At 45.9% G+C, this 26531-nt stretch overlaps 2 protein-coding genes across 3 annotated transcripts; both read left to right on the top strand.

Moving 5' to 3' along the window:
* The first annotated feature begins 93 nt into the window (after nucleotides 1-93).
* matk (megakaryocyte-associated tyrosine kinase) lies at nucleotides 94-7041 on the top strand. 2 transcript variants are annotated; one of them, XM_067229517.1, is made up of 12 exons: nucleotides 94-543; nucleotides 675-785; nucleotides 1051-1166; nucleotides 1504-1723; nucleotides 2411-2504; nucleotides 2606-2671; nucleotides 2950-3049; nucleotides 3185-3269; nucleotides 3351-3424; nucleotides 3889-4084; nucleotides 4662-4745; nucleotides 6385-7041. In XM_067229517.1, the coding sequence occupies exons 1-12, from the start codon at nucleotides 535-537 to the stop codon at nucleotides 6574-6576; spliced, it is 1347 nt and encodes a 448-aa protein (XP_067085618.1). In that variant the 5' UTR covers nucleotides 94-534; the 3' UTR covers nucleotides 6577-7041. The 2 variants fall into 2 exon arrangements, with proteins under 2 accessions (XP_067085618.1, XP_067085617.1); XM_067229516.1 differs by having other exon boundaries at nucleotides 108-543; nucleotides 4659-4745.
* Nucleotides 7042-18244: 11203 nt separating this feature from the next.
* Nucleotides 18245-23696, top strand: rx1 (retinal homeobox gene 1). The gene is made up of 3 exons (XM_067229988.1): nucleotides 18245-18533; nucleotides 21184-21437; nucleotides 23247-23696. The coding sequence occupies exons 1-3, from the start codon at nucleotides 18245-18247 to the stop codon at nucleotides 23694-23696; spliced, it is 993 nt and encodes a 330-aa protein (XP_067086089.1).
* The last annotated feature ends 2835 nt before the right edge of the window (nucleotides 23697-26531 follow it).

Genomic DNA, 26531 nt, shown 5'->3' with positions numbered 1-26531 from the left:
CACCATTACTTCCTTGTAAATGCCATGCCCATATAGTTTATCTAGTGCACCGTTACTTGTCATCGTAGGAGTGGTCATGAACTGTAAGAGAAAAGACTTCAACCAAAAGATGATACCACAGACTGCTTGTCAATTTCAGACGCGCCTTCATAATTAAGTCTTTCGATTGGATCAAGCATTCGCTGTACGTCATAACTTGTGTCCTTTGTTCAATACAACATCGTACAGTAGACTACTGGAATGCGACACATCATTTCAGCGCCGCTAAACTGCAGAAGACTAGTGCGCTCAATGATTAAGAAATACTGCATTCTAGCGATTTTTTCCCCCCCGTCGCGCAAGCTTGTCAATGACTGAAAGGATATATTTATCGAACAGGGAAATTACCTTATAGCCTCATGGCTATGTTGACACCTAGGCTACTTTAAATAACCGCATCCGTTCACAGCTCATATCCGCTCTTTGAGTCCTTCAGCATCAGCTACTATTGACAGGTGTTGTAGTCTCTGAGCACTGTGTGTCTGTCTTCTGAAGATGGCTGAGGTAAGTTTCACCTGTCACTTTACGGTTCAACCGTTCTCAATGCCCTCAAATACCAACAATACAATAACTTGTATTTTGACGCGTTGGCACGTTTTTGTCAGCTATAAGTATCATTTGGCTCTTCCCCGCAGAGCTGGGTTTGTGGAACCCAATGTGTGGCTAAAGGTGACCACAGCAAACCCAAAGCTGGCGAACTAGCCTACAGAAAAGGAGACATCCTAACGATCCTCGAGGCAGGACTGGTAAGCAACGCTACCTGAAACCCTTACGTTATTATCAATGTAGTGTATCAACAGGTAGGCTATTATCATACTCAATTTCTTAAAGTCATCTACTATGACTGGTGTTTTTGTTTTACGTTTACGTTTTTTTTTGTTTTGTTTTTTTGTGCTGAATAAAACATGTATTCAATTAGAATATTTACTTAATGACTCAACCTTTACTTGACATGCATATCTGTATGTTTGAATCTAATCGTATAGGTCAACTGTGGTGCTGTGTTTCTAGATGAGAGGGAGCTACAGGGCGAGAAGCAACGTCTCAGGAGCCGAGGGAGTCATCTCCAGCGCCAACGTACGGGAGAGAGAGGCCATCCGCATTGACCCCAGCCTCAGCCTCATGCCGTAGGTCACTGTCACTGTTCCAGAACTGCTCCATGTCACCGTGTTCTACTACAGAACTGCTCCATGTCACTGTGTTCTACTACAGAACTGCTCCATGTCCCTGTGTTCTACTACAGAACTGCTCCATGTCCCTGTGTTCTACTACAGAACTGCTCCATGTCACCGTGTTATAACTGTCGTACAGAGAACTGGTATTTCCTTGATGTTTTGATGTGTCTCAGTTCCTGTAGCTTTCCACAAAAAAAAAAAAAGAAGGGAAATGAGAGGTGCCTCAGTGACTAACCTTTTGTCACTAACCCTCATCTCCCCAACACTGGTCCAATCCAGTCCAATCCAGATGGTTCCATGGCAAGATTTCAGGCCCGGAGGCTGTGTCCAAACTTCGCCCTATGGAGGATGGCCTCTTCCTGGTTCGGGAGTCTGTCCGTCACCCTGGCGACTACGTTCTGTGTGTCAGTGTCTCTGGTGAGGTAATCCACTACCGGGTCATGTACCGTGACAACAAGCTGACCATTGACAACAACCAGTACTTCTACAACCTCCGAGACATGATTGAGGTGGGTGGCACAGGACCTCCCTATCAATCCAGAGTCTCCTTAGAAGTTATTGCGTAAATGGAATCTTTTGTGTGTTTTGATTACTTTGAGTGCCTGAGTACATTTCTTGATAGTCACCAAAGATGTACAGCCAATCAACCGAGTCTTCCTCATTGGGAAAAACACTTTCACGCTTGGCACTGTGTCCAGGGAACTTTTATGGTTTATCTGTGATCGACTGTGTTTCGACTCCCTCGCCGTGAGGCTGAGAGATATGAGGGTTTAGGAAGTCGGAACGCTTCCTGATCTCTTCAATGCAGATGTCGGGGGGGGGGGGGGGGGGGGGGGGTCTGAGTCACAGGACTGAGTAACTCCAGGGAGGAGGGTGGAGCCAGCTGCTCCAGAGAGCAGACTGAGTGACATTTCAGACTGACGGCTCCTGACAGAAACTGGAGCGATAGTTGAGGGGTTAGGTCAGGATGTGTCACTGCCGGATGTGGAATGTGGAACTCGTCTGTTGGCTCCTAACGCAATGCAAGGCGTTTGTCATTGTTCCATTGGAAGCACGTAGGACAGGACTGCCAGCATAATAATCAGCACCCAATGACATGAAGAAGAAAAGCGATTCGGTGTTCAAGTTCCAACCAAAAATGTCCACAGCAAAGCAACTGTCTGAAAACCAAAATGTGTGTGTGTGTTTGTCTGTAGTTCTACTCGAAGAACAAAGGGGCCATTGCCACCATTCTGCAGAAGCCCAAAGACAAGGAGGGCACCAGATCGGCGGAGCTGGAGCTGTCTAAGAGTAAGCGCTGGTGCCACTTCCAAAACCTCCATCTTCACGTGCAGTCTCCGCCCTGAGTGAGACCGTTTTCCTGATTGTGTGTGTGTGTGTGTGTGTTATAGCTGGGTGGCTGCTTGACATCAGGAAGCTGGTTCTGGGCAAGTGTATTGGAGAGGGAGAGTTTGGAGGTAAGGCCTTGACACACACTCCTTTCCCTCCTCCAGTTGAACTCGAACGGGTGTTATCAACCCGTCTTTTTTTGCGAGGGCATTCCAAACGTGCGACCTTACTCTCTCTCTTCCTTCAAAAATCACCGATCTACCACGCTTGGACTGGTGAGAGCTGTGTAGTGAAGCCACTGTTTCTTTCTGCTGAGAAGGACGGGAGGAGGGGGGGAGCTGTAATTCGAGGTTTGAGATGGGGGCCTGGTTCTAGACGACACCTAACCCCTGCTGTCCTCCAACAGCCGTTTATGCAGGAGAGTACATGGGCCAGCAGGTGGCAGTCAAGAACATCAAATGTGATGTCACGGCCCAGGCCTTCCTACAGGAGACCACCGTCATGACGTGAGTGTGTGCGTGCGCGCTCGAGAGAGAGTAAGAAAGACAGGTGTCTGTGTGTGAGCTTGCAGACTTTCACTGAGCGGTCGTTACCTGGTACACGGTTGTGTTGAATGACAGTTGCACCATGATTCCGCCTAGGAAACTGCAACACAAGAACCTGGTGCGTCTGTTGGGAGTGATACTGAACGACGGACTCCACATCGTCACAGAGCTGATGGCCAAGGTACTAAAGATGGGTGTCTGAGAACTAAGACAGTGATGCGATAGTTCAACTGCCAAACTGGATGTGTGTGTGTGTGTTTAGGGTAACCTGGTCAATTTCTTGCGAACAAGGGGACGATCGATCATCAGCACTGTCCAGCTGCTTCACTTTGCCTTGTGAGTGCCTACCGAATCCTGGAATACCTTTACACCCCATAATCGAACACGTTTAGACACCCCCATCATCTAACACACACTTATACACCCCCTAATCGAACACGTTTAGACACCCCCATCATCTAACACACACTTATACACCCCATGATAGAACGCATTTTAAAACGCCCCATAATCCAGCCCTCTTCTACCTTCTGAAATACCCCATGTGGTCCAACACACTCTCCTGCGCCCCACATTCTCCTACAATCCGCACACTCACACCGCACACGCTCACAGTCTCTCCCCCCCCCCCCCCCCCCCTCCTCAGTGCTCTTTCCAGATGAAACAGGCCGCTAAAAACTGACTGCGTCATCTGTACCCATTTGACATTGGCCTCTCATCACTTCGCGGCAATTAGTCGGTCACGTCTTTCCAAGAGTGGACGAATCAATTGCAACGTGTGTGTGTGTGTGCGCGCGCAGAGACGTGTGTGAGGGGATGGAGTACCTGGAGTCTTTAAAGCTGGTCCACAGGGACTTGGCCGCACGCAACATCTTGGTGTCGGACGAGGGCGTGGCCAAGGTCAGCGACTTCGGGCTGGCCAAAGTGGACTGTAAGACGTCGGATAACGCCAAGCTCCCCGTCAAATGGACGGCTCCGGAAGCGCTTAAGAAAGAGGTGAGGGGTGGCTGGTGCCTGAATGCAAAGAGCCACATGTGGGAATGTTGACCTTGGAGGGAATCAAAGAGTTTGCACGTTTGCATGGCCGTTTTAATTGCTTGCGAGGGTCTATTGGGAGTCAGATGGCTGAGCGGTGAGGGAGTCGGGCTAGTAATCTGAAGGTTGCCAGTTCGATTCCCCGCCGTGCCAAAATGACGTTGTGTCCTTGGGCAAGGCACTTCACCCTACTTGCTTCGGGGGGAATGTCCCTGTACTTACTGTAAGTCGCTCTGGATAAGAGCGTCTGCTCAATGACTAAATGTAAATGTATTGAACCGAATCAGCCAAAAGCAAAGTGCTTGAAAGAATGAACCGAATGATTTGAACAGTTTTGGTAACGTTTTTATGGGGTGGTCCTATTAAGAGTGGCAGGATATTTTTAGGGTGAACCCGGCTCCAGGTCAAGGTAAGAACAGGCTGAAGCAGACCTAATCCTGGGGTCGGCGTCATACAATGTGCCGTGCTGGGCAGGATGGAAAAAAGGGCTTGCGATGGGTTTGCGGTTGACGTCACTGTGGTATTTCTCCTCCAGAAGTTCTCCACCCGGTCGGATGTCTGGAGTTACGGGGTTCTTCTCTGGGAGACCTTCTCCTACGGACGCCAGCCCTACCCCAAGATGGTGAGTGTGACGAGAAGGATGGGACACCCTAGAGGCATGGAATGGAATCGATTTGAACCGGTTTATTTCATTGGATCAAATGTCTCTTGACCACCAAATGTCCCTCTACTTTGAAAGTAAACACACACACACACACCAGGACTGAATCCTGTTAACATGGCAATATTTTTAGTTAACACCACTTTGACCCCACCGTTAACCAGTTTGATTAAATCCCAGTTAAACCCCTCCAATGTGACTGGACACCAGCTGTACTGGTTTGACCTCATCCATCCATCATAGTGACACACTAAGACTGGTCCAGCGCAAGCTGCCCAGAGTGACCACTAGGGGGCCCTCACAAGCTTTCTGGACTCAGACCGTCTTGTCCAAACTCCACGTTTCTCACAGTCCCGGTCCTGTGTAGACGACCTGCTCAGTCGATGCCGGTCTGAAAGCGCATCGTGTCGAGAAACGACATCCGTGTCACCCCAGAGCAAACGTTCTTGTCCAGCTACCACCCCAGACGTCATACCTCTTACCCCAGGACGGTTGTCCTTAAGAGCAAAGCCAGTGTGCACCCCCCCCCACCCCCTCCCTCCGCCTAGTTAGCATGAAGAACAAAGCTATCCCTTACCCAGGCCTGTTGTCATGAAGGTTTTGTCCCCAGGCCAGGCCAGTTTAATTGTCCTCAGACGACCATCCCTGTGCTAAGCAGGCAACAAGCACAGGATAACCTGGGATTAGACCTCCTATAACCGTCTCTAAGACAACAGCCACAGAGCGAGAACCAATACACTCGAAGAAGGGAGGGGAGTGAGGGTGACAGAGTGTACGCGTGTGCCCCCATGCTCTAGAGAAGATGACGGCTCAAAAGGAAGGAGATTACGGATTACTACCTGCCCTGCTGCCTTAGAACAGTAAATGTTATTTTAGGTCGTCAGCATGAACGTACAGTACATGGAGGGAAATACATTTTACATTTAGTCATTTAGCAGACGCTCTTATCCAGAGCGACTTACAGTAAGTACAGGGACATTCCCCCGAGGCAAGTAGGGTGAAGTGCCTTGCCCAAGGACACAACGTCAGTTGGCTTGACCGGGAATCGAACTGGCAACCTTCGGATTACTAGCCCGATTCCCTCACCGCTCAGCCACCTGACTCCCTATAGAAATAGATCCTGTATGTGGGCCATTCCTAGGCCAGAAAGCTGATTGACGCGGTGGTCGTATGCTCGACTCGAGGTGGCGAAGTGCACTTGATCCTCCGAAATCTAACGTCGCCTTCCTTTCATCGTGCGGGACGGCTGTGGCTCAGGGGGTAGAGGGGGTCGTCTGTTAATCGCAAGGTTGGCGGTTCGATCCCCGACTCCTCCCAGGCCATGTGCCGAAGTATCCTTGAGCAAGACTCTGAACCCCAAGTCGCTCCCGACGGGCAGTCCGGCGCCTTGCGCGGCAGCTCGCCGCCGTCGGTATGCGTGAGTGCGAGTATGAAGGGGCGACCGACAGGCAAACATTGTAAAGCCGCTTTGAGTTGCCGCTAAGGTAGAAAAGCGGTATATGTATAAATGCAGTCCATTCATCTCCCATCTCTCCGCCTTTCTGTCACTGTCTGTCTGTGTGTGTGTGTGTGTGTCTGTCTGTGTGTGTCCGTCCCCCAGTCTCTGAGTGAGGTGAGGCAGCATGTGGAGCAGGGCTACTGCATGGAGGCCCCGGAGGACTGCCCCGCGGGGGTCTACCTGCTGATGAGGAGCTGCTGGGAGAAGGAGCCTCGCCGGAGGCCCTCCTTCCACAAGCTGAGGGACAAGCTGGAGAGGGAACTGGCCAAACGCAGCTCCGAGCGTGGCTCTTAGTCCTGGGGGAGGGTGGGGGACGAGCTGTCTGGGCCTGCTCCCGGCTCTCCTGTCTGGGGCTCGGAACAGAGATAAGGGTCCCTGGGATGGGTTAGAGAGATGTGCGTTGTCACTGTGCAAAGACTCGTCGGAGTTGGGAGAGGTGTCGCATCATGATGACATCACCCGGCGACAATGACCTGTAATGCACTGAGTCAGCAGAGGTGCGTCATGATGCATGTCCAGCTGTTCACAGACACAAATAAGCTATGAAGTGAAGATTACCTATTTTTGTATGTGATGTTAATGTTGATTATCCATGTAGTGTACTGGTAAAAGCAATAGGAATTGCTCAAATGTATACCAGTGTGTGCGTATGATTTTGATTGTGTAAATTGTGTACCTCTTAAAGGTGATATAATTTTTTCCAATAAGGCACAAATAAGCTTGACCTACTGTATCTACTAATTTGCTATAAAGTCAGTTATAAAGTTTCTGTTATTCAATTGACTGTTTTAGTCTCACAGAGGGGAGATAAGACATAAGGAGAAAAGAGAGAGAGAAGTCAAAAGAACAGTAGATAAAAGAGGACTAGAGGGAAACGGAGGAAGAGAAAAGGAAGCGGTGGGAAAGGGATGACAGTGAAAAGAGAGGGAAGGGTGGGGGGGGGGACGGATAAATGGAGGAAAAACGCTAATCCTGGATTAATCTGACCCCATGCCTGCTTGTTTTACTGTGTAATTGTCCAGCAATATGCCCAGCGACTTTCGGATCGTTATGCAGAATCTGGAATGTTATTGCTGATATTAAGAGTAGAAATCCCGTAATCATGGCCCGGCCCGGGGTCAGGTCGAGCTCCCTGGGGACTGCAGGGGACAGAGACCAGATAATTGTTTTGAGCTGTAATTTGCTGTAAACCCACAGTAAGATGATAACCAACCATCTGACCGGCCCATGAGGTTTGTCCTGCGAGTATGAAACCTTGTTTGTACCGCAGGTGTGGTTAGACTATTTCCATGGGCTGGGTAGTGGCCCATCAGCAGTTTAATACAATCACAAAGCAGAGGGTTTGGATCGATCTGACCAATTCTGCTCCAACAAAGCAAACAGGCAGACGTCATTGATTGCCTGCTAAAATCTATCATTTTGGGGGATTATTATGAAGTGAGCAGCTATAGTGTACAACTCCAGAAGCTTTTGCCCGCCGTTGGTGAGTCATGCTCAAGTGTAGCGCTTGTCTGTCTTGTTCTGACAAAAGATGCCTAAACCTCACAAGCAAGAAACCTGGGTTTGAGGATCTCCATGGTAACACCAGGGAGAGAAAGAAATGTGTGTCCAGCGTGGCGCACACAATGTCCTGACACAAGTACTTATGTTGCTCTGTCCTCCTACCACATGTACCTCGGCAAAGATTAAAGGGGGGGGGGCAGGGGCAGGGGCAGGGGCAGGGGGGTTTTGGAATGTTGTCACGTTACAGCCTAAATGAAAGATGTCCTTAGATGTAAATCTGTGTAAGCCTAGTATTTGTCTGTCACTTGGGAGACCAACCCCAGATTGAGTCCTGATCCCCTCTTCTTGCATTTACCATCCTGCCTGCCTGTCTATCTGCCATCCTGCCTGTCTGTCTATCTGCCATCCTGCCTGCCTGTCTATCTGCCATCCTGTCTGCCTGTCTATCTGCCATCCTGCCTGCCTGTCTATCTGCCATCCTGCCTGTCTGTCTATCTGCCATTCTGCCTGTCTGTCTATCTGCCATCCTGCCTGCCTATCTGTCTGCCTGCCTGGCTGTCTGTCTGCCATCCTGCCTGCCTGTCTGCCATCCTGCCTGCCTGCCTGTCTGTCTGCCATCCTGCCTGCCTGCCTGTCTGTCTGCCATCCTGCCTGCCTGTCTATCTGCCATCCTGCCTGACTGTATATCTGCCATCCTGCCTGCCTTTCTATCTGCCATCCTGCCTGCCTGTCTATCTGCCATCCTGCCTGCCTGTCTATCTACCATCCTGCCTGCCTTTCTGTCTGCCATCCTGCCTGCCTGTCTATCTACCATCCTGCCTGCCTTTCTGTCTGCCATCCTGCCTGCCTGTCTATCTACCATCCTGCCTGCCTTTCTGTCTGCCATCGTGTCCGACCGGCTCCATGTCTCTCTTTCCAGATCTGTCTGCCTCTCTGCCTGTCTGCCTGTCTCCCTGTGCTCTGGCCTGTCTGTAAAAGAGTTGCTTTGTGTCCTTAAAGCCTCTAATAGGATGTCGGGTCATATTCGATGTAACGATTTAAAGAAGAATGAACTCTATTTCAAACATATTATAAGATTTAGTATATGATTGTTCTGCCTTTTCTCTCCAGACCTTAGTGGTGCCTAGAGGGAGGGTCTTTCAGGTCCTGGACCTGAACATGGACTAGTGACCCCAGGGCCACACCAGGGAGCCACGGTCTCCAGAAAGGCTGCTGTGCAACATACAGTAGGCTATCTGTGAGAGAACTAGACAATGGTCCAAAACATATGGAAATGCTCGCTAATAGGGTGAGCTTGAGTTGGAGTTTGTTGAGGGAGGTAAGTGAGCACCAGAAAAAATGAGAATCGGGTTCAGCTGGCGTGAAGAAAGGGAGCTGGGTAAGTGCCACCTCTCTAGGATTGAGTAAACCACTGTTTACCTCTTAAAGGTAATGGTGTTATTCCGGTGACGCACAAATAAGCTGCCCAACTGCACCCACTGAGGTGGAATGACCATCACATCCGACACGCTTATAGTGTAATTGGCTGGAACTGACGCAAGACTTTTGTTGTGGGGACTTCCACTGAAAGTAGTTTATCATGTTGTACCTACACTGGGCTGCAGATAATGAGGTTTATTGATCAGTTTAGTTGATAGAGACTGGCCACTAGCATCGGTAGTGTCATGCCTGTGATGCAGCCAGTGAGTTTGTGCTCACGGGTCAAATCTTTCACAGTTTAATTCGAGACAATACTATGCATCCACATTGTTTTTCAGTAATCACGTTAATTAATCAACATAACAAAAGTCGCCTATTCTGAACATAAAGTATACACTTTGTATTGTCTTGCTATTAGTTAGATAGCCAGCATTTCATCCATAAAGGAATCTTGAAAGAAGCAGGCTCAATATTGTGCCATTGTTGTCAGTCAGCACTGGTCATCTGGACGTACAGTATATGCGCTGTAATAACAATGCTTCTAAGTGACAGTATGCCCCCAAAACTTCATTTTTTAATACATTTTTATTGCCAATTGAAATGTGGTCTAACAAGTCTTCATTCGAGGATGCCTAGTTAAGCAATGGAAATTAAATCCCTGTTGTATAAAGTTAAACCATAGGCTACTAAACAAATAGATGGAGCGTGAATTGTTTGTGAACCTCCCCCACTAAAATACTGTGAAGTAATTCTCTGAATTAATGACTGATTCAGGTGGCGTATTGGTGAAAACAACCTTTTAGACCTATCATTTTTTTCAGCCGACATCACTAAAAGCCACACATAATTTCTACATTTCATTTCGACATATGTCCAAATCTTCAGCACCCGCAACTCCAAAGGCTTTTCACCGTCCCTGACCTCAGGTAGGACGGAAGTGGCATGCAGGAAGGGTGTATTGGAAGGTGGCCTGTTTGTCATAAGATGCCAGCAGAGACCATGCCTAAGTGTCATGGGCCTCATAATCACCCGCTTTTCATGGAGTTCTTTCTTTCTGTTATCGGACGAATTTAATCCAGGCTTACTCGAGATAAAACAAAGAGAGGTGTTTTGACACCTTTTTAAGCTGTTTTCATCCTGTTCATCCTGTTCTTGGGCTTGGTGGTGAATTGGCTAACCTAGCTAAGTCCCCTCCACCTTATCAGTTAGGGAGACTATAAGCGTGTACAAAGGGAAATATAAAGGACGCTTATTAAGGGATGTCTTCCCCTGTCAGAGTGGACGAAAGGGGCTCTGAGTGGGTGCGCATTAGGTCAAGTCAGGTCTTGTACAGTGGGGTCACCATGAATTTGGACACAGGAAGACAACTTCCGGTGTGTGCGTGAACGGGGGTGTAGCTATAATTGAATTAAATGAAAAAGAAATTGGTCAATACGATACAATCCACTTAGCATAAGCTATTGACGTTGGTCAGAGATCAGCACAAATTGAGAATTGACATTCACTGGGGGGCAGGTGTCACTATTAAGTTGATTTGGTATATTAGGCTATGCTAATGCTAATTACTGTTTTAAAATACATGCGAGGGGCTAAGAGGATTTAGATAATGGACATTTTAAGAGCAGCATAGGGAAATCTCAGTCATCTAAGAAAGCCTCTATAAAACCATGATCCAATTAAGTCCCGTCTTCACCTACACCTCTGCAAGAACATGTTCAAAAGGAAGACCTGAACAGATTTGTTTATTGGTTGCTAATCAGCCATGGAATCAAGACATGGCTACAAACACGAAACAATGAATGTTTCTGGATACTCATCAAAAGTGCATGTCCAGCAGAACCAGACCTGTGTTCTCTAACCCGGCTCTGTGGGGGTAAAGAGAAGGTGAAGAGGAAGATGGGGGGAGGTTTAGGGGGGGATCTCCGTGTGTCCCCTAATGTGACATGTACAATAGGTCTACTCTTCCTAATCCCGGGAGCCTGAGTAATCCAGCGCTAGCGGACCAGCTGGTGAACAGGAGAATGCAAGGAAGTAGGTCAGGGTCAGGGCCGGCACAGTGAAATGCAGGTGAGTAGAGTAGACTAAAGCAGGGAAACAATCTAACTTCTGGTCACCTATCACATCTTCCCTCTGGAAGACAGAAAGTTAAGACTTCTGAACAATAAAAGAATCATGCTGAGATGGTTAAACACTAGGCTATATCCGTTGCATACAGTAGACATGAGCAACTTAAGCTCTCGTATGGCAAACAGCCTAAGATTTTTGCAATTGAGACCCCGGTGATACATGGCGTATTGCTCTATAAATGGGAGTCAGGTGGCTGAGCGGTTAGGGAATCGGGCTATTAATCAAAAGGTTGCTGGTTCGATTCCTGGCCGTGCAAAATTACGTTGTGTTCTTGGGCAAGGCACTTCACCCTACTTGCCTCGGGGGGAATGTCCCTGTACTTACTGTAAGTCGCTCTGGATAAGAGCGTCTGCTAAATGACTAAATGTAAATCAATATGTTTGATGAACTGATTGGTGTTCTTGAATACATTCCTCAAAGAAATGTTGTGAAGAAATTGCTAGCGAGGCCTTTTGGAGCAGCACTGTTTCTCATGGGCTACACCTGCCAACACCACCTCCTCCTCACAACCTGCCCCACCTAAGTAAAGGTTGTGGTGGTCATTTGAATATAGCAATTAATGTACAGCAATTCATAAGTAAAACTTAACAAAAAATACATGTATTCAAGTTTTTCCAATGTAAATCATCTGTATTTCATTGCAAATATGCCTTAGTATATCAGAAACATATAAGACAAAGTAATACATTTACAAAAAAGATATGTTCCACTTTGGGAGTAAAGTGGACTAGATATGTTCCACTTTGGGAGTAAAGTGGACTAGATTAGACTAGAGTAGTGGAGGTGGCTCGTGATCCAAGTTGGGACGTCAAAGGAAGTGTAGCTGCCAGTGGAAAAAACTCATGAGATTAGTAGCTGGAGTACGTCAGTGACTGCCCAGCCTCCCATGCTTACAGGCTTTCAGACTATCAGATTAGGTGATGAGGAGTGAGAGCTTCTATTCGTCGACAGTTGCCTTTGCGTTTTTGAAAATGTGCAATAATATCGTAGTTGTGTCCTTTATTGTATTTCACAAATGGAATACTGGCAACACATAAAAATGTTGTATCTCTGTACTAGCTCAGTAAACTTGGTTTCAAATTGGATGTGTGCTGTACTAAAAAGACTCAACATAAACGGAAGAATATTGGCAGACATTGCTAAAACCAAACTAATTTGCAGATCAAAAAACATGAATGACTCAATCTCATGGCCCTGGCGTTTTGGGCTTAGATGCCAACCACAATCAGTCGGACACCATCCTCCAGCACATTGTCCTTGCAGCCCTCTTAAATATGTGTACCTACTATTTCACACACTACCTCCCTGCTCCCTCTGTGGAAGTCCCTGTTCATCATAAATCTAGTCCATGTGTAACAGGGGGAGTTGCACTGCTAGTCACTCCTCCAGATCTTTCCCTTCACTGGTACTTGATCCCAGGACCTCTGACTTGCAGGTCCGACTCCTTACCAGCTACGCCAATGAAAAGTCAGCTATTTCCTGGTGCGGGTGGCCTGTATACATACTTGAGGAGGGAGTTTACCGATTCCCATTGGCCACACATGCTTACCACTTCAACTACACTCTCCTCCTGCTCCTGCACACTGTCCCTTGGCCCTGTCATCCTCACATCCCTCCTCGGCCTCCCTGTCACACACAGACTCCTCTACTGGCACGTCTTCAAGTTCCACCTGTTGCTGCACATTGTCGGGTGCCGTTCATGTTGAACCTACTGCAGCCCCTGCGGCAAACATATTTTTGCACATTTGGCAGCATGTGCCTCGAGCTTCACTACTTTTGTTCATGGCTTGCATCTTCCCTAAACCTCACTTGCCCTTGGGCTTTGTTCATCCATTTTGATGCCAGGTATACTGGATTCCAAGTCCAGCTCCTCTGACAAGAGCCAGAGACTGTCTGGGAGGAACTGGGGTTGGGATGGAATTAGAGGAGTATATTTGTCTGTCACCTGAGGTTACTGTTAGGAATACGTTTGCTCCATGACGTCAAAGGTCAGATCCTAATTAGATTAGGATTTTGTTTATTCTCTCTTTAATTAAATGTTTGTGTGTCCAGAGTGTGTGTTTGCCTTTACTTTAATAGCTGTTTTTACATATACTAATAGATATTACATTTGTATTTATTTAAGGGTCATCTGGAAAATGTTCCAGTGTGACTCCCTATTAAGAAAATATTTTAATTCTGTGTGAGGATTACGCAGTGCTCTCTTCCATTTAGCTGTTAAAGCCACACCTACAAAGATGTCTGGCATGAGTCTATGTCTACGGTTAATTCAATTTATTCATCAAGTAAACTTAACTGAGGGAATCCTGTAGGCTTCTTCATGGTGGCTGGTTAGCAACATCTACACCACAGATGGCCCCATGGATACAGACTAATGTCAGGAATGGTACTGAAAACCGACGACAGGTGTTCGGTTGAAGATCTTCTCGGAAGAAACAGAATTGATTTCGGTGGTTTTTCGGAAAGCTTGAAGTCCCCCTTAAGGCATTTCGCATAGAATGTAAAAGTAAAGGAAAATACAGTTTAACATGGTTACCTTGCCTAACCCTTCAACCCCATTCCTCCCCCAAACCCTCTTACGCACCCCTTCATTCTTGCCCCCAATCCCTCCCTCCCCCCCCGCCCCCCTCCCTCCCCACCCACCCCACATCACCCCACCCCTCCCCCCCTACCCCTCCCTCTCCCCAACCCTCCCCCTTCCCACCCATCGCTCCCAGTAAGCCGACAGTGCATTTAAGCATGAGCTCCTTTCTTCTAATAGGCTCAGGAGGACTTACATTGTCATCTGATAAAACTAAGCTTGATAACTGCCCTGCTCCGTCTTAGCCAATTTGTTCTCAATTAGGATAATGAGGAAACAAGAGTCGAGGGCATGATATTGTATCAAAACGAGAGGGTAACTGAAGACATACAAGCAACCTCAAAACTACAAGTACCTTATGCTCCTAACAGGTTTATGATGAAGAGAGTCATTTACAATGCCCCAACACACAAATGTCAACAAATACATTTGCTCAGTTAATTTTGGGGAATTGTTCTTGCATCTATTGTGACGTCAAGTATAACAAGTACCCACACACTTCTTGACATGAAAAACCATCTGGTATAAACGCATCCCATTAAAGTGACTTGGATAGTGTCCACAAACACACGCACACAATTCCCTGAGCGACCGTGTGACGTGTCATCGCCGAAGCAGGCAGCACCATGCGTGTGCCGTAAAGGTTCAACATGCTGAGCTGCTCATCCAGTGTTTTTTATATCATCCTCTTTCTCTTTCCCCAGAATGATGGCAAACAAGCCATGTTTAAAATCATGTGAGTGAACATGTAATTGTGTCCTCAGCCGACAGATTTGTCAAAGCCTAAGGGTTTCAAGGATAGCTTTGGACGGAGCTGTTTGTCTTTTGAGGGCATGAGGGCTATTAGCTCAGTTGTAACACCTGCGGTCTTTCTTGCGCTCTGGTGGGGATGAGGACACCGAAACGCCAGACTGTCATACAACACACTGGCATTGTATGCAGCTAAAAAGTGACCTAAGTCAGGGGCAGTACACTGAACTAATACATTAGATTTACATTTAGTAGACGCTCTTGTCCAGAGCGACTCACAGTAAGAACAGGGACATTCCCCCGAGGCAAGTCGGGTGGAGTGCCTTGCCCAAGGACTCAACATCATTCTTCACGGCCAGAATCGAACCGGCAATCTTCTGATTAATAGCCCAATTCCCTAACCGCTCAGCCATCTCACCCCAATAGACCCTCTTCTCCTGAACTGTAAGGGTTTAGAAAACACGAGAGGGAAAAAAACATTTTGATGGAACAAAAATTAATGGTTCTATTTTTCCTCACTCAAGAATTATATGTCGTGTGTTTTACATCGCCCACAATCCTCACACGCTTTGTTAACTTTATCTTTAGGTCTTGATGAGGTCACAGAAAATCCCCTGTTCTTATCTTCATTAAAGACAGGATGGATCTGGGCGACACTTATCACTCTTAGCCCAGGTAACTGGCACTCAGTCTACTTACAGCTCCGCAAAGATATCCATTCAGACCAAGTTCACGTCAGGGAAGGTTCGACGTAATTCCCCAGACCAATCACGATTTCTCTCAAATTAACCAGCCTGTATGTAGGCCAATTGCATGTTTGTCACAACCCATGCGCAAGATGAAAAACTAATGTAGATGTAATTTGTGCGTGCTTGTGCCCAGAAAGAAATGTGGTCAACATAATTGAATTTATTTACCGGGAAGAAAAATATGCCATGACTGCATCTGAAATTCCATCTGAAAACCTGCTCAACCTACTCATTGTCAAACTTTGCAGAGGCAACACAAAAAGAAATTGAGCGTCAAGAAAATAATTAAATAGGAGCTTTAATTGGTTGTGGCCTGAGGTAATCTCGCTAGCAAGATAGAGACGGATGTTGTTGCATGATCTGCGTAAGTACATTTGTTTTGGTGGACGGGAATGCATGATCAAATTGCCTAATCAACACTGGTAAACGCCAAATCCAAGACAACAATGAGGGTTAAGTCTCTAATGACCTGTTAAACACACCTCACCAGCATTGGGTTAACGTGCTGCTCCTCAACGTCCTCAAACAGCTCCCAAAAATGTTTAGGTGAAAAAATGGTACTTTATAAAAAAAGAAAAAAAACAGCGCAAACTTTAATCTGATGATCTAAAAGTCGACATTAAATCACATTAGCACTGAATCTATTTTACTGATAGGCCTATATTAGACTTAGACCTACTTGATAAACATAATCAGAAACACATTACTAAACAATTCTTGCTGTTTGTGTCCATATATTTTTTTTATATCTGACTTATTCCTACTTCAGTTATATAGAGTAGGCTAAAGTTAAAGTTAAAAGTTAAAGTTAAATTCATGGTGATTCGGTCTTTCTCAGTGAGTAATTAGTAATGGGTCATGAATGTACGTTTGCATTTGATTTTCGTTTTTGCTGTTGGCTAATATTAAATGAGCATTTAAAAATATATATATTCATAATTTGTTTTGCATAAGATTAGAAGTTACATTATGTTCACACTATTTACTTCATCACGTATGAAACACAAATATGATTTAAGGTTAGATGTAAAAAATCTAAACATGTTTTTTAAATGGTTTAAACAGCCTATGTAGAAGATGGATATCGAACTATTCTACCAAAAATCTGTCGAATAAAAATGGCAGGGCCAAATATTGCTGGAGGTTTATTAACACTACTTTTATAATGTATTCCTTCACAGCCAGAAAAAAATGAGATGATTAGTAAAACATTTTGGTGAGTCTTTTGTCTTTAAAACAATAGATTTCTGAAAAGGAGTCTTGTTGTTCATTATGCGGGGTCTCCTCACAAGGGGGGTGAATGTAAGCTACATTTAGAACAATTACTTGACAAGAAAACAACTGTCAATCATTCTTAAAGGGAAAGGATTCCAAATTCTAAATTAATAACCCTCTCTAATCCTCTCGTTTTATTATCCACTCCTCAGGCCAACATTCTTGTCCTGTGCGCGTCTGAGACGCGCTCACCAAAGGCTACATCATTTGGGTCTAACAAAACAAACAGGTTTTCAGCGCTTACGCTTTCTCCAGAGGTCTCATCGTTATTTGAAAATATAATTTTAGGGTAGAGGGGAGAATAAAAGACTGAGAAGACTGCGTGCATAGGAGCAACTTACAACCGGCTTTAGTTCAGCTGGGGGGCGGGAAGAGCTTCCTCAGCAGTTGATGCGCTCGGTCAGAAGGAACAGGTGGAACATTCCGTTGTCCAACTTCAAGAGAACAACATCACAACCTCTCCAAAGAAGGTCGGTACGACTCTTTCTGCAGACATGTTTAACACCTGTAAACTATAGATCTAGGATCAATATTTCTTTATACCTATTAGAATATTAGAATGCCAATTCAATATACGGTAGACAGTAAATAATAAAGGTGAAATCCTGTATATTGGAAACCGAGATTTTATTGAGACTGTATTATCTTTATTAACTTACAATACACATTTCATGTAAACTCAAAACAATCCACAAACATTTGTTTAAATCATTTATTTCATTACCATGCTTAATTTAGAACCATAGCATCATAAAAATGCTACTACTGAGCTGTATTCTATCTTATGGATCATTCTCAATTCACCGAAACATTTGAAACACCTGTGTGCCTCGTTACCTCCTTAACAAGTGAACTTTACAGCCTTGCAGGACTTAGCCTCCTATAAATTGCACGCTGTCGATTATAGCCTACTATTCCTTATGCCACAAGTGTAATAAGAATTATGTCATTTAAAGGTGGATATTGTCCACCTTAAAAAAAAGCGCAATAGTTACCCACACACGGTTTAGGATCCTTTCCAGGAATTACATCCATTTTATTTGGGTTGACACTGAGAGCTAAGCTTATCTACTGTATGCTGATGATCAATCTAATCGCCCTCAATGTTATTCATAATGAGTTTATGTAATTGTATAACGATGCCTCATTGTTGTTGATCCGCTTTGGCGTCTATCCAGTAGAATCTATCCATCAGATCCTACTGATGGATAGCTCTTGGAGTTAGGGGTTGGAATTAGTTGATGTTGTGTTTTTCATTAAAAGGTTTTTCGTAAAGTGACATAAGTCTTTATACTGTACTTGATATGGTACATTACCGAACAACATTACTAGAAGTTGCTGTCCGCAGAGGTCAGATGAAGCGGAGGAGGAAGACGGTTCGCCGTGAATGACATTGACCGGCACTCTCTTCCTCACAGGTGGGTGTAGCGTTTGAGGCGGAGTCAGCAGACAACAGCCCACGTCAGACCTGCTTCTTCTCAGCGAGGGGCCAACAGTTGCACAATACAGTCCTTCCATTTCCCGGCTGGAGTAAGGACTGCCTCGTACGGACGTTTGGATGCATCTTTCACTGGACACCATGAACATGGTGGACGACAGCTGCCTCTCCCCCAGCAACTTCCACGACATGTTGAAGGGAGGGGTGGCGGTCGGGGGCCGCGTCCACAGCATCGATGTCATCCTGGGATTCAGTAAGGACCAGGACCCCCTTCTCAGCCCCCAGGGCCACCAAGGGCCCCACAAGGAGGGCGTGGAGGACCTTGGGGAGCCGGGGAAGCAGGATGGGTCCCCACACCCGTATGGGCAGCTGACCTCCTTGAGGGGCAGCGCGGAGCAGAACTACCATGGTGAGTCTCTCTCTCCTGACACATTTACATTTACATTTAGTCATTTAGCAGACGCTCTTATCCAGAGCGACTTACAGTAAGTACAGGGACATTCTCCCCGAGGCAAGTAGGGTGAAGTGCCTTGCCCAAGGACACAACGTCATTCGGCACAGCCGGGAATCGAACTGGCAACCTTCAGATTACTAGCCCGACTCCCTCACCGCTCAGCCATCTGACTCCCTATATATTGCTGGGAAGAAAAACATTCGAAACAAACCGTGTAGCACAACATGTAGTATTTGAGGATAGCACTGAATTGGTTTGAGGACCTTGCTACGGATGCGCTGTTGAGGCTCGAGCGCTAATCATCTGTGAGGATCTGTTACATCTAACACTAAACCGATAACCAGTTGATTAGTTTGGATAAACAAGTAAATAAGTAAAGTGCTCTCTGATTGGACGGAATGCACAAAGGAAGCTTTGGCAGCTCTAGATTTCTCTTGAGAGATTTCTGGTTATCATGGTGATATGGACCTGAGGAGAATTGGTCATGTAAAAAGGAACTCTAGTCCATGTCTGTGTCTCCATCCATCCGACTTGTTACCTGCTGCACTTGCTCACTGAGGCTAAATGACTTCCATAGTTCCATACCATTTGAACTCTGACCCTAGTTTCTGTTTTGTTGTCAGGCCTCTGTTTATTACCTGAGTGGTACTGTACACTAGCTTTCATGTACGGTACGTAAGAATGTTACAGTAAATACCTTGTAAACACCAAGGGAGAGAGAGAGAGAAAGAGAGGGAGGGAGAGAGAGAGAGAGAGAAAGAAAGGGAGGGAGGGAGTGAGAGAGAAAGAAAGAAAGAATAAATGAATGCTGGAAAGAGAGAACGTCCCCAATCTGATCTCCTTGTGGAATTCCCCTAATCTGCTCTCTCCTTCCCAGATGAGATTGTACCCAGTCTCATTCCCTCTCATATTATGATTACTCTTGCTCATTGTCAAATTCATCATCTCTAATCTGCAACGGGTTTTGCATTGCAAAGCTGACTGGTGGGTGTGGAGGGTGAGTTTGGAGAGGAGAGAGGAGCGGGGGGCGGGGGGGGGGGGGGGTACTGGGGAGTCATGCATACTCTCATTTCTAGAAACTATGAAAAGAGGATACATTTCAGGATTGGCACTAATATCGCGGTTGGCCAAGATTGTTTACATGTACACCGTAAGTAAGAATGAACCAGCGAAGATGGTGGCGAGTGGAGAGAGGAAATGACCGTTCAGAGCTGCCTGTTAATGACATGTTTTACACATCGCTGGCTTGTTAGTCATCCCTGCTCATTCTGAATGAGCCATGGCGTCGCTCTGTCCCTTCCTCATTGAGCGGTTCTGCTGGAGTGTAAACACGCCTGGGTTCCAAGGACTGGAGCTTCAGACAGGTTGACAGGCAGTGAGGCTGGGCGCTGAACCCACCCTGACCTTCTTCATTGTCTTGGCCCGGGCTTTGTCATTGGCTCCTAATGAGAGACGGATCAAACGACCCCCCAAATCCGTGCCCTGGCTGTCTGATTGATGACATGTCACCCTCACCCCCTCACCCACAGATTTCTGCTGTCTCTCGGCCTTCACGTTCCCAAAGAGACGCGTCGCAACTTGGTTAAGACAACGTGGCCTCGCTCATGCTCTGCAGATGCAGAACCGAGAGTGTGCGAGACTTCACAGACTACTCATCTGTTGAGATATTTTCGTCTGATAGGAAAACTCCTCCAGCCTGGTCTTGATCTTTCAAATTCACCCATTGTTTCTGTAGGAGGGCCCCACCCTTTGTGAATTGCTCCTGTGCAATTTTGAGCATTTCTTCTCTGAGAAGGTTTACGTTTTCCCCTTGTCTTCTCTCTGGGTTTGGCTTGGTTATAGGAACTGGTCTCTGGGCATCTGTGAAGCCCTCTGAGACATTGCTGGGAAGAAGGGGTCACATCTGTCCCTCTCTTCCACAGCAGTAGGAAAAAACGTGAGTGCGAAGTAAATGTAAATATTCACATTAAACACATGACGTGCATGGTATACTTTGATCTATTTGTTCCCCTCTATCTCTCTCCCTTAGATGTATGGCTGCGACATTGGTATTTACCATGGTGACGAAATGTAGATCCTTAAACAGAGATATCTTGCAGTGGTAGATGTTTATCCAAGTATAACCCAACGGATTACATTCGGAATCATACTCATATTTTCTACTGGGTTTTGTTTTGGAAGATGAGATGTGGAATAGTTTCGAGCTAAGAACAGAAACAAGATGGTGGAAAGGATCAACTGTCTGCATGTCCTTTTATTGGGGTTTAAAGAAAGACATCGCAGTGAAAGCTTTAGTTACACTCTTGGCCTTTGAAAAATAGCCAGGTGGTTTTAGTTAGCGTATGTGGCTTAGAATAAAGTTCTTGTTTTGCTATCCCTGGCGCTCTGTAAATGATAAAGAAAAGAATCTGGTCGTTTAAAAAAAAGTTTTTTTCCATTTATTTTTTTACGATGAGCTATTAACAATATTTATCTCTCCATCTCTACCCCCCACCCCTCTCTCTCTCTCTCTCTCTGTCTCTCTCTCTCTCTCTCTCTCTCTCTCTGTCTCTCTCTCTCTCTCTCTCTCTCTCTCTCTCTCTCTCTCTCTCTCTCTCTTGATCAGAAACGGATCTGTTCTCCAACAAGTGTGACGGGGAGCTCGGGGAGTTGAGGAAGAGTGCGGAGAGTGACGACGGGAGGTCCCCGGAGCCCTGCGAAGAAGAGCAACCCAAGAAGAAGCACCGACGCAACCGCACCACCTTCACCACGTACCAGCTCCACGAGCTGGAGCGAGCCTTCGAGAAGTCCCACTATCCTGACGTCTACAGCCGCGAGGAGCTGGCCATGAAGGTCAACCTGCCGGAGGTCAGAGTTCAGGTATGTGTGCGAACCAAGGTTGTCCACCATCTCATTCTTTTTTTTTTTTTCCTATCAAGAATGGCTTTTAGATCATTGAGGACAAGGAGTGTACAGATCTAAGGGCATTACAGTAGTTACTAGTTGGTGCCAAGGAACAATTTGTGATGTAACATACACAGCCACAACAATATATTGGAGTACGGTTGAATCATTCCGGTACATTTTGGCTGAGCCTGTAAAGTTAGGTCACTGAGGACATGTGGTGAAGGGTGAGAGCAGATTAGAACTGAGCTGGGACCAGAGGCTTAGGACCAGGGGGTGAGGAGCTCTGTGCCGGTACAGGGAGTGTGTCACAGGTAAACAGGCTGCAGACAAAGAACCCCATGGGAACCTTGGCAAACACCCTTCCTCGGTGTGTTTCTGGGAAGACGTGTAATCTTTGAAAATGGTTTGAGGCCATCTGTTTAAGAAGCCTGCAATTGCTTTGTTTGTGTTTTGAAGTCTTGGGAAGAGGTGAGGTGGTCTCAAAGAGAAAGGGTGTATCACGTCCACAGTGCAACACACAAAGGGTCTGATGGATATTAGGTTGTGTCATGTCATACTCTGAGATGATCTGGACCTATCGCGTCCGGATGGGAGTGTCCCTGTGTGGCAAGGCAAACATCTGAGATGCCATTGAGATGAATTGTCTGTTGGCCAAGTGTTGCCAAAAATTCCCCTTTAGGTGTCTTTTGCAAACAGTGGGATTTAGTGTACTCTCGTGGTTTAGAGACAGACTTGAAAATGGACCAAAGCCTGTCTTTTTATACTGCAATTCTTTGAAAGATGGGAGGTGAGACTGGTTAAATAAACCTACATCGGATCTTTAACAGACTGTCTGCAGCGTCCATTTTGTCAATGGTTTGAAGCACAATTTTTAGCTAGCAGTAGTTCTTCGTACTGCTAGCTTAAAATCACTTACCTTTGGGATTAGTGGAACATAGTGTCATCTTAGAGAGAGGTTTGAGGTCACAGCCTAAAGGATCTAGACCCAAGCCCATAATTCTGTAGCAAGGTAAGTGTTCTTATGGTTTAACAGCAGATAGCAGAACCAAATAAGCCTAAGGAACTCAAACAAGGGTTGGAGTAATCTTATTAGATCAATGGATCTAATGTGTCTGTGTGGTTCAGGTAAAAAAATCTCCATCCTGTTCTCAAAATATGTCAGTTTGCCCAGTGCATCACTTGGAATCTCAAAAATCAGATTTAGAAAAAGCCAATTGAGATCCTTTCATGCCAAACGCATTCATGTGAATGTTGTGATACACAATGATATTGAACATGGAACACATAACACACTTCAGTATTACACAGAAGTGTAATACTGTGTGCCATACCCAATTCAACAGAAACTTTTGTCGGTGACATTAGATTACTTTAGAGGTGATTGGTCTTGGAGTCTTGGCAGGAAGCAGCTAATCCTTCTCTCAGATATACAGTATATGCCAAAACAGAAAACCTTAATCTCAAGGATGAATGTGGGTCCAAGCAAAGACACCTAAAAGAGGAACACGGCAGTTGTTTACAATAACAAACACTGTTTTGCCAGGTCACAGCTAACTGCACAACAGCTATTCATGACAAACCTTAATTGTGTGTCCATGGAGTTAGGATTGTGGTGGGTCATTTGAATGTATTTCCTTTAAAGGCGATGCAAACACCTCAACCTTTAACTCAACCTATGTAATAAAAGAATATATATATATTTAGCATGCCTCCTATCAAATATATGCCAGTGATGAACACAAACTCAGTGTTGTCCTCCGTCTGACCTCCTCCCTTCTCCAGGTTTGGTTCCAGAACCGCAGGGCCAAGTGGCGGCGTCAGGAAAAGATGGACGCTAGCACCATGAAGCTCCACGACTCCCCCATGCTCTCCTTCAACCGCCCCCCGCCCATGCACCCCAACATGGGGCCCATGTCCAACTCCCTCCCCTTGGACCCCTGGCTCACCTCGCCCCTATCCAGCGCCACCCCCATCCACGGCATCCCCAGCTTCATGGGTCCTCCCCAGGGTCTTCAGCAGGCCTACACCAGCCATGGTTACCTCAACAGCCCCCCTCCACCCATGGGGCAGAGCATGCAGGCGATGCCTCCCCCACCCTACCAGTGCCAGGCATCCTACTCTGATAAGTACCCCCTGGAGGATGTGGACCAGCGTAGCTCCAGCATCGCCGCCCTGAGGATGAAGGCCAAGGAACACATTCAGTCCATGGATAAAACATGGCTACCCATGTGATTCCAAACACTATGGATTTGAAGAACTGAAACTGTCGGGGCAGACTGAAATGAGGAGCCATTTGTATTTTGAAAATATGTAAAGACTGCAGAGGTAGTAATAATAGATTTGTAATATGGTAAGCGTTTGTAATGGGACCCTTGACGCGGAAATACAGTAGCTGTGTTTTTCTTGAATGACATGATGAAAACCAGAGAAATCTGAAAGGGAGACTTACATTTTTTTGTACCGATTTAAAGAAAGCTGTTTAACCTGAAGCTAGTACAAAGTAGCTCAAGCTGTCATTCTATCGGATCCGTTTCTACTGGGAACCTTTGGAGAAAATCATCTAGAAGTTGTTGATCATGTTTCCGGGTCCAAGATGCCTCGATAGTGACCTGAAGTCCTCAGGAGAGGGGGCCCACAGACAGGAAGTCCACAAATCCACCCTCCTCTCTCTGTTTATCTGTCGGATATATACAGTAGGCTTATTCTCATGGTCCCGGAGCCCTCTCCCTCTTTAGTGAAGGGGGGCGGTCACGGTGGCTTTCACCTCGACTCAGCTGTTGAAAGTAGAGGTATGCCCAGAGAGAGAGACATTGCTGACAATGTCGTGAGGCGCTATCTAGGTCAGGCATTGCTAGCTCAAAGTTCCCACAGCTGTACAGTAACCCCAGAGCCATGGGAGGTGTTCGAAAGTTCAGGTCATGGATGAGAGGCGTTTGGCTGAGATCCAAGGTCCCGTTCGGCTCAAGACATACTCGTCCCGCTATAATTTGGGATGAGAGACACACCTCTTTAACGCCTATTTTATCATTTAATTAACATAGAGGTGGTTAAGATCCCTTGTTCAAGAATCGGACTGGCGTGAAACCACACACAGATACTGAAACACCCTGAAAGTGGTTGTTTGATCCTTTCCTTTGAAAACAGCAAGGTCTTATTAGTTGAGGACAGAAATATGTTTGCAGGCCTGTAATTACAAATAATTGCATTCATACCTGCAAGGGGACAGAAGATGAATGTCATTTGAAACTGTGTTAAATTTTCAATCATTTCAACTTTCAATTTGAGCTTAAACCAAATGCTTCCAGGGGTACTTTGTAAAGCATTGAAAACACTTGGTTATGTTGGAATGATTTGATCAGTTTCTCTGAAATTTGACTCGCAATCCAAATACACTCATCCCATTGACAAGATATTCAAATCCGAAGACTCTGACCCAGAGAACGGACCTAGGTCCAGATCCACACCCTTCCCTATCGTTTCCAAAGGCAGCACTGACTCACTAGATCCTATACCTCACGAGTATAACCCCTCCGTTATCAGGGATCTGGAACCTTCCGTCTTGCCAGCAGAGTGACTGGAAAACCTGTTGGCAGCTAACTGCTGGGTGACTGGGCGTACGTGCAGGGCAGCAGGTGGATTGTTGTCTGGTGTGTCCCCAGTATAGCTTCCCCCGTGTTCGGCTCAGTGGATCCGAGCCAGCCTGCTTTGTCAGTTACTGGGAGCTACTGGCGGTCACAGACACACCATGCAGGCCTCTGTGACTATTTGTAATGAAAAGAGCTGTTGGAATTCTGTATTAGATAGAGTGTATGGTTTCCTTTGTGGTAGTGTGGTGTGTGTGTGTGTGTGTGTGTGTGTGCGTGTTGGGGATAAGACTATATTTCTTTTTAATATGGAACCACAAACACCCCACAAAGGTGTTCAATTTGTTTATGATCATAGATAGTCCAACAGTTTCCAATGGGCTGTGTTCATAGACCAATAAATCACTGGTTATTATAGTAAAGATCATTAAAACAAATGTCCCACTCTATCTTCAGGTCACTAAGGGCTATGGAGGAATATCAAATAGTGCTGTCAAATAACTTAGCATTGTAATATTGAAGAAGATAATGTCACCCAGGTTTATATGTTTTTTAATGTAAATTACTGTATACCCAATTGAATGTCATTTGAAGGAAAATGTGGATATGATGTGTTGAATATGTTGAATCTCATGTTGGGGGAGTGGGGGGAGAACTTTCTTCCTTCCTTCAGATACAAGTGCAATTCATGTAGACAGAAGACTTACCCAATCCCTACAGGCAACAGCACTGCTAGACCAGTCTGATTAGTTTTGCTCCAATTACTTTTTAAACGCCCATCAAACTCACTTCAGAACTCGGGGTTCGTTCAAGTCTTATTGTCTCAGCGACGGCCCACAATGTTGGCTCCGTTGGCTCAACCCGTTTTCTTCCTGTACCTTCCTGAATTCTCCTCATGGTGGTTTGTCATCTCTGTAGCCCTTCTTCAGACAGTCTTCTCAGGTTTTGTCAGAAGCACAAGTCCTACCAAGGCACCTGTTGAAGCCCGCACAACTGTTTAGCTCTGCAGGTCTTGTACAGCACCAAGACGAAGCCAAAGTTTAGACGGTATTATGGGCAGAAAATGCACTACAAACCTGTCAAGTGAATATTCTTTTTTTTCTCCAGAATAAACAGGAGTTTTTGGGCCCTGTGTAAACCCTGTGTAATAGTTCTGTTCGTTGCCTGTTTTAGTTAGGTCACTGTTGGTTTATTAATATGATTTATTGTACGTCTGTGTCCATGTTCTACAGAAATGAAAATCTACTGAAAATAAACAAATATAGTTTGATAGAAGTTTTGGTCTCTGCTTCTTTAATCAACTTTTACTCAACTCATGAGGTTCTGAGTCGGTCTCGATTTCCGTCTCCCTCCCACTCATCCATTTTCACCCCCCTCCTCCTCTCCCACCCCCTGGGTGTGTGGTGGCAATGTGCCAGCCAGTTAGGGAGATGAGACTCCAATCAATCAGAGCTTCCCAGGGGGCCCCCCTCTCCTGGGCCTA

Source organism: Osmerus mordax, chromosome 26 (assembly GCF_038355195.1).
Source record: "Osmerus mordax isolate fOsmMor3 chromosome 26, fOsmMor3.pri, whole genome shotgun sequence".
In the NCBI taxonomy this organism is placed as follows: domain Eukaryota; kingdom Metazoa; phylum Chordata; class Actinopteri; order Osmeriformes; family Osmeridae; genus Osmerus; species Osmerus mordax.
Note: the sequence above shows the minus strand (reverse complement) of the source record. Positions and strands in the feature narration are given on the sequence as shown.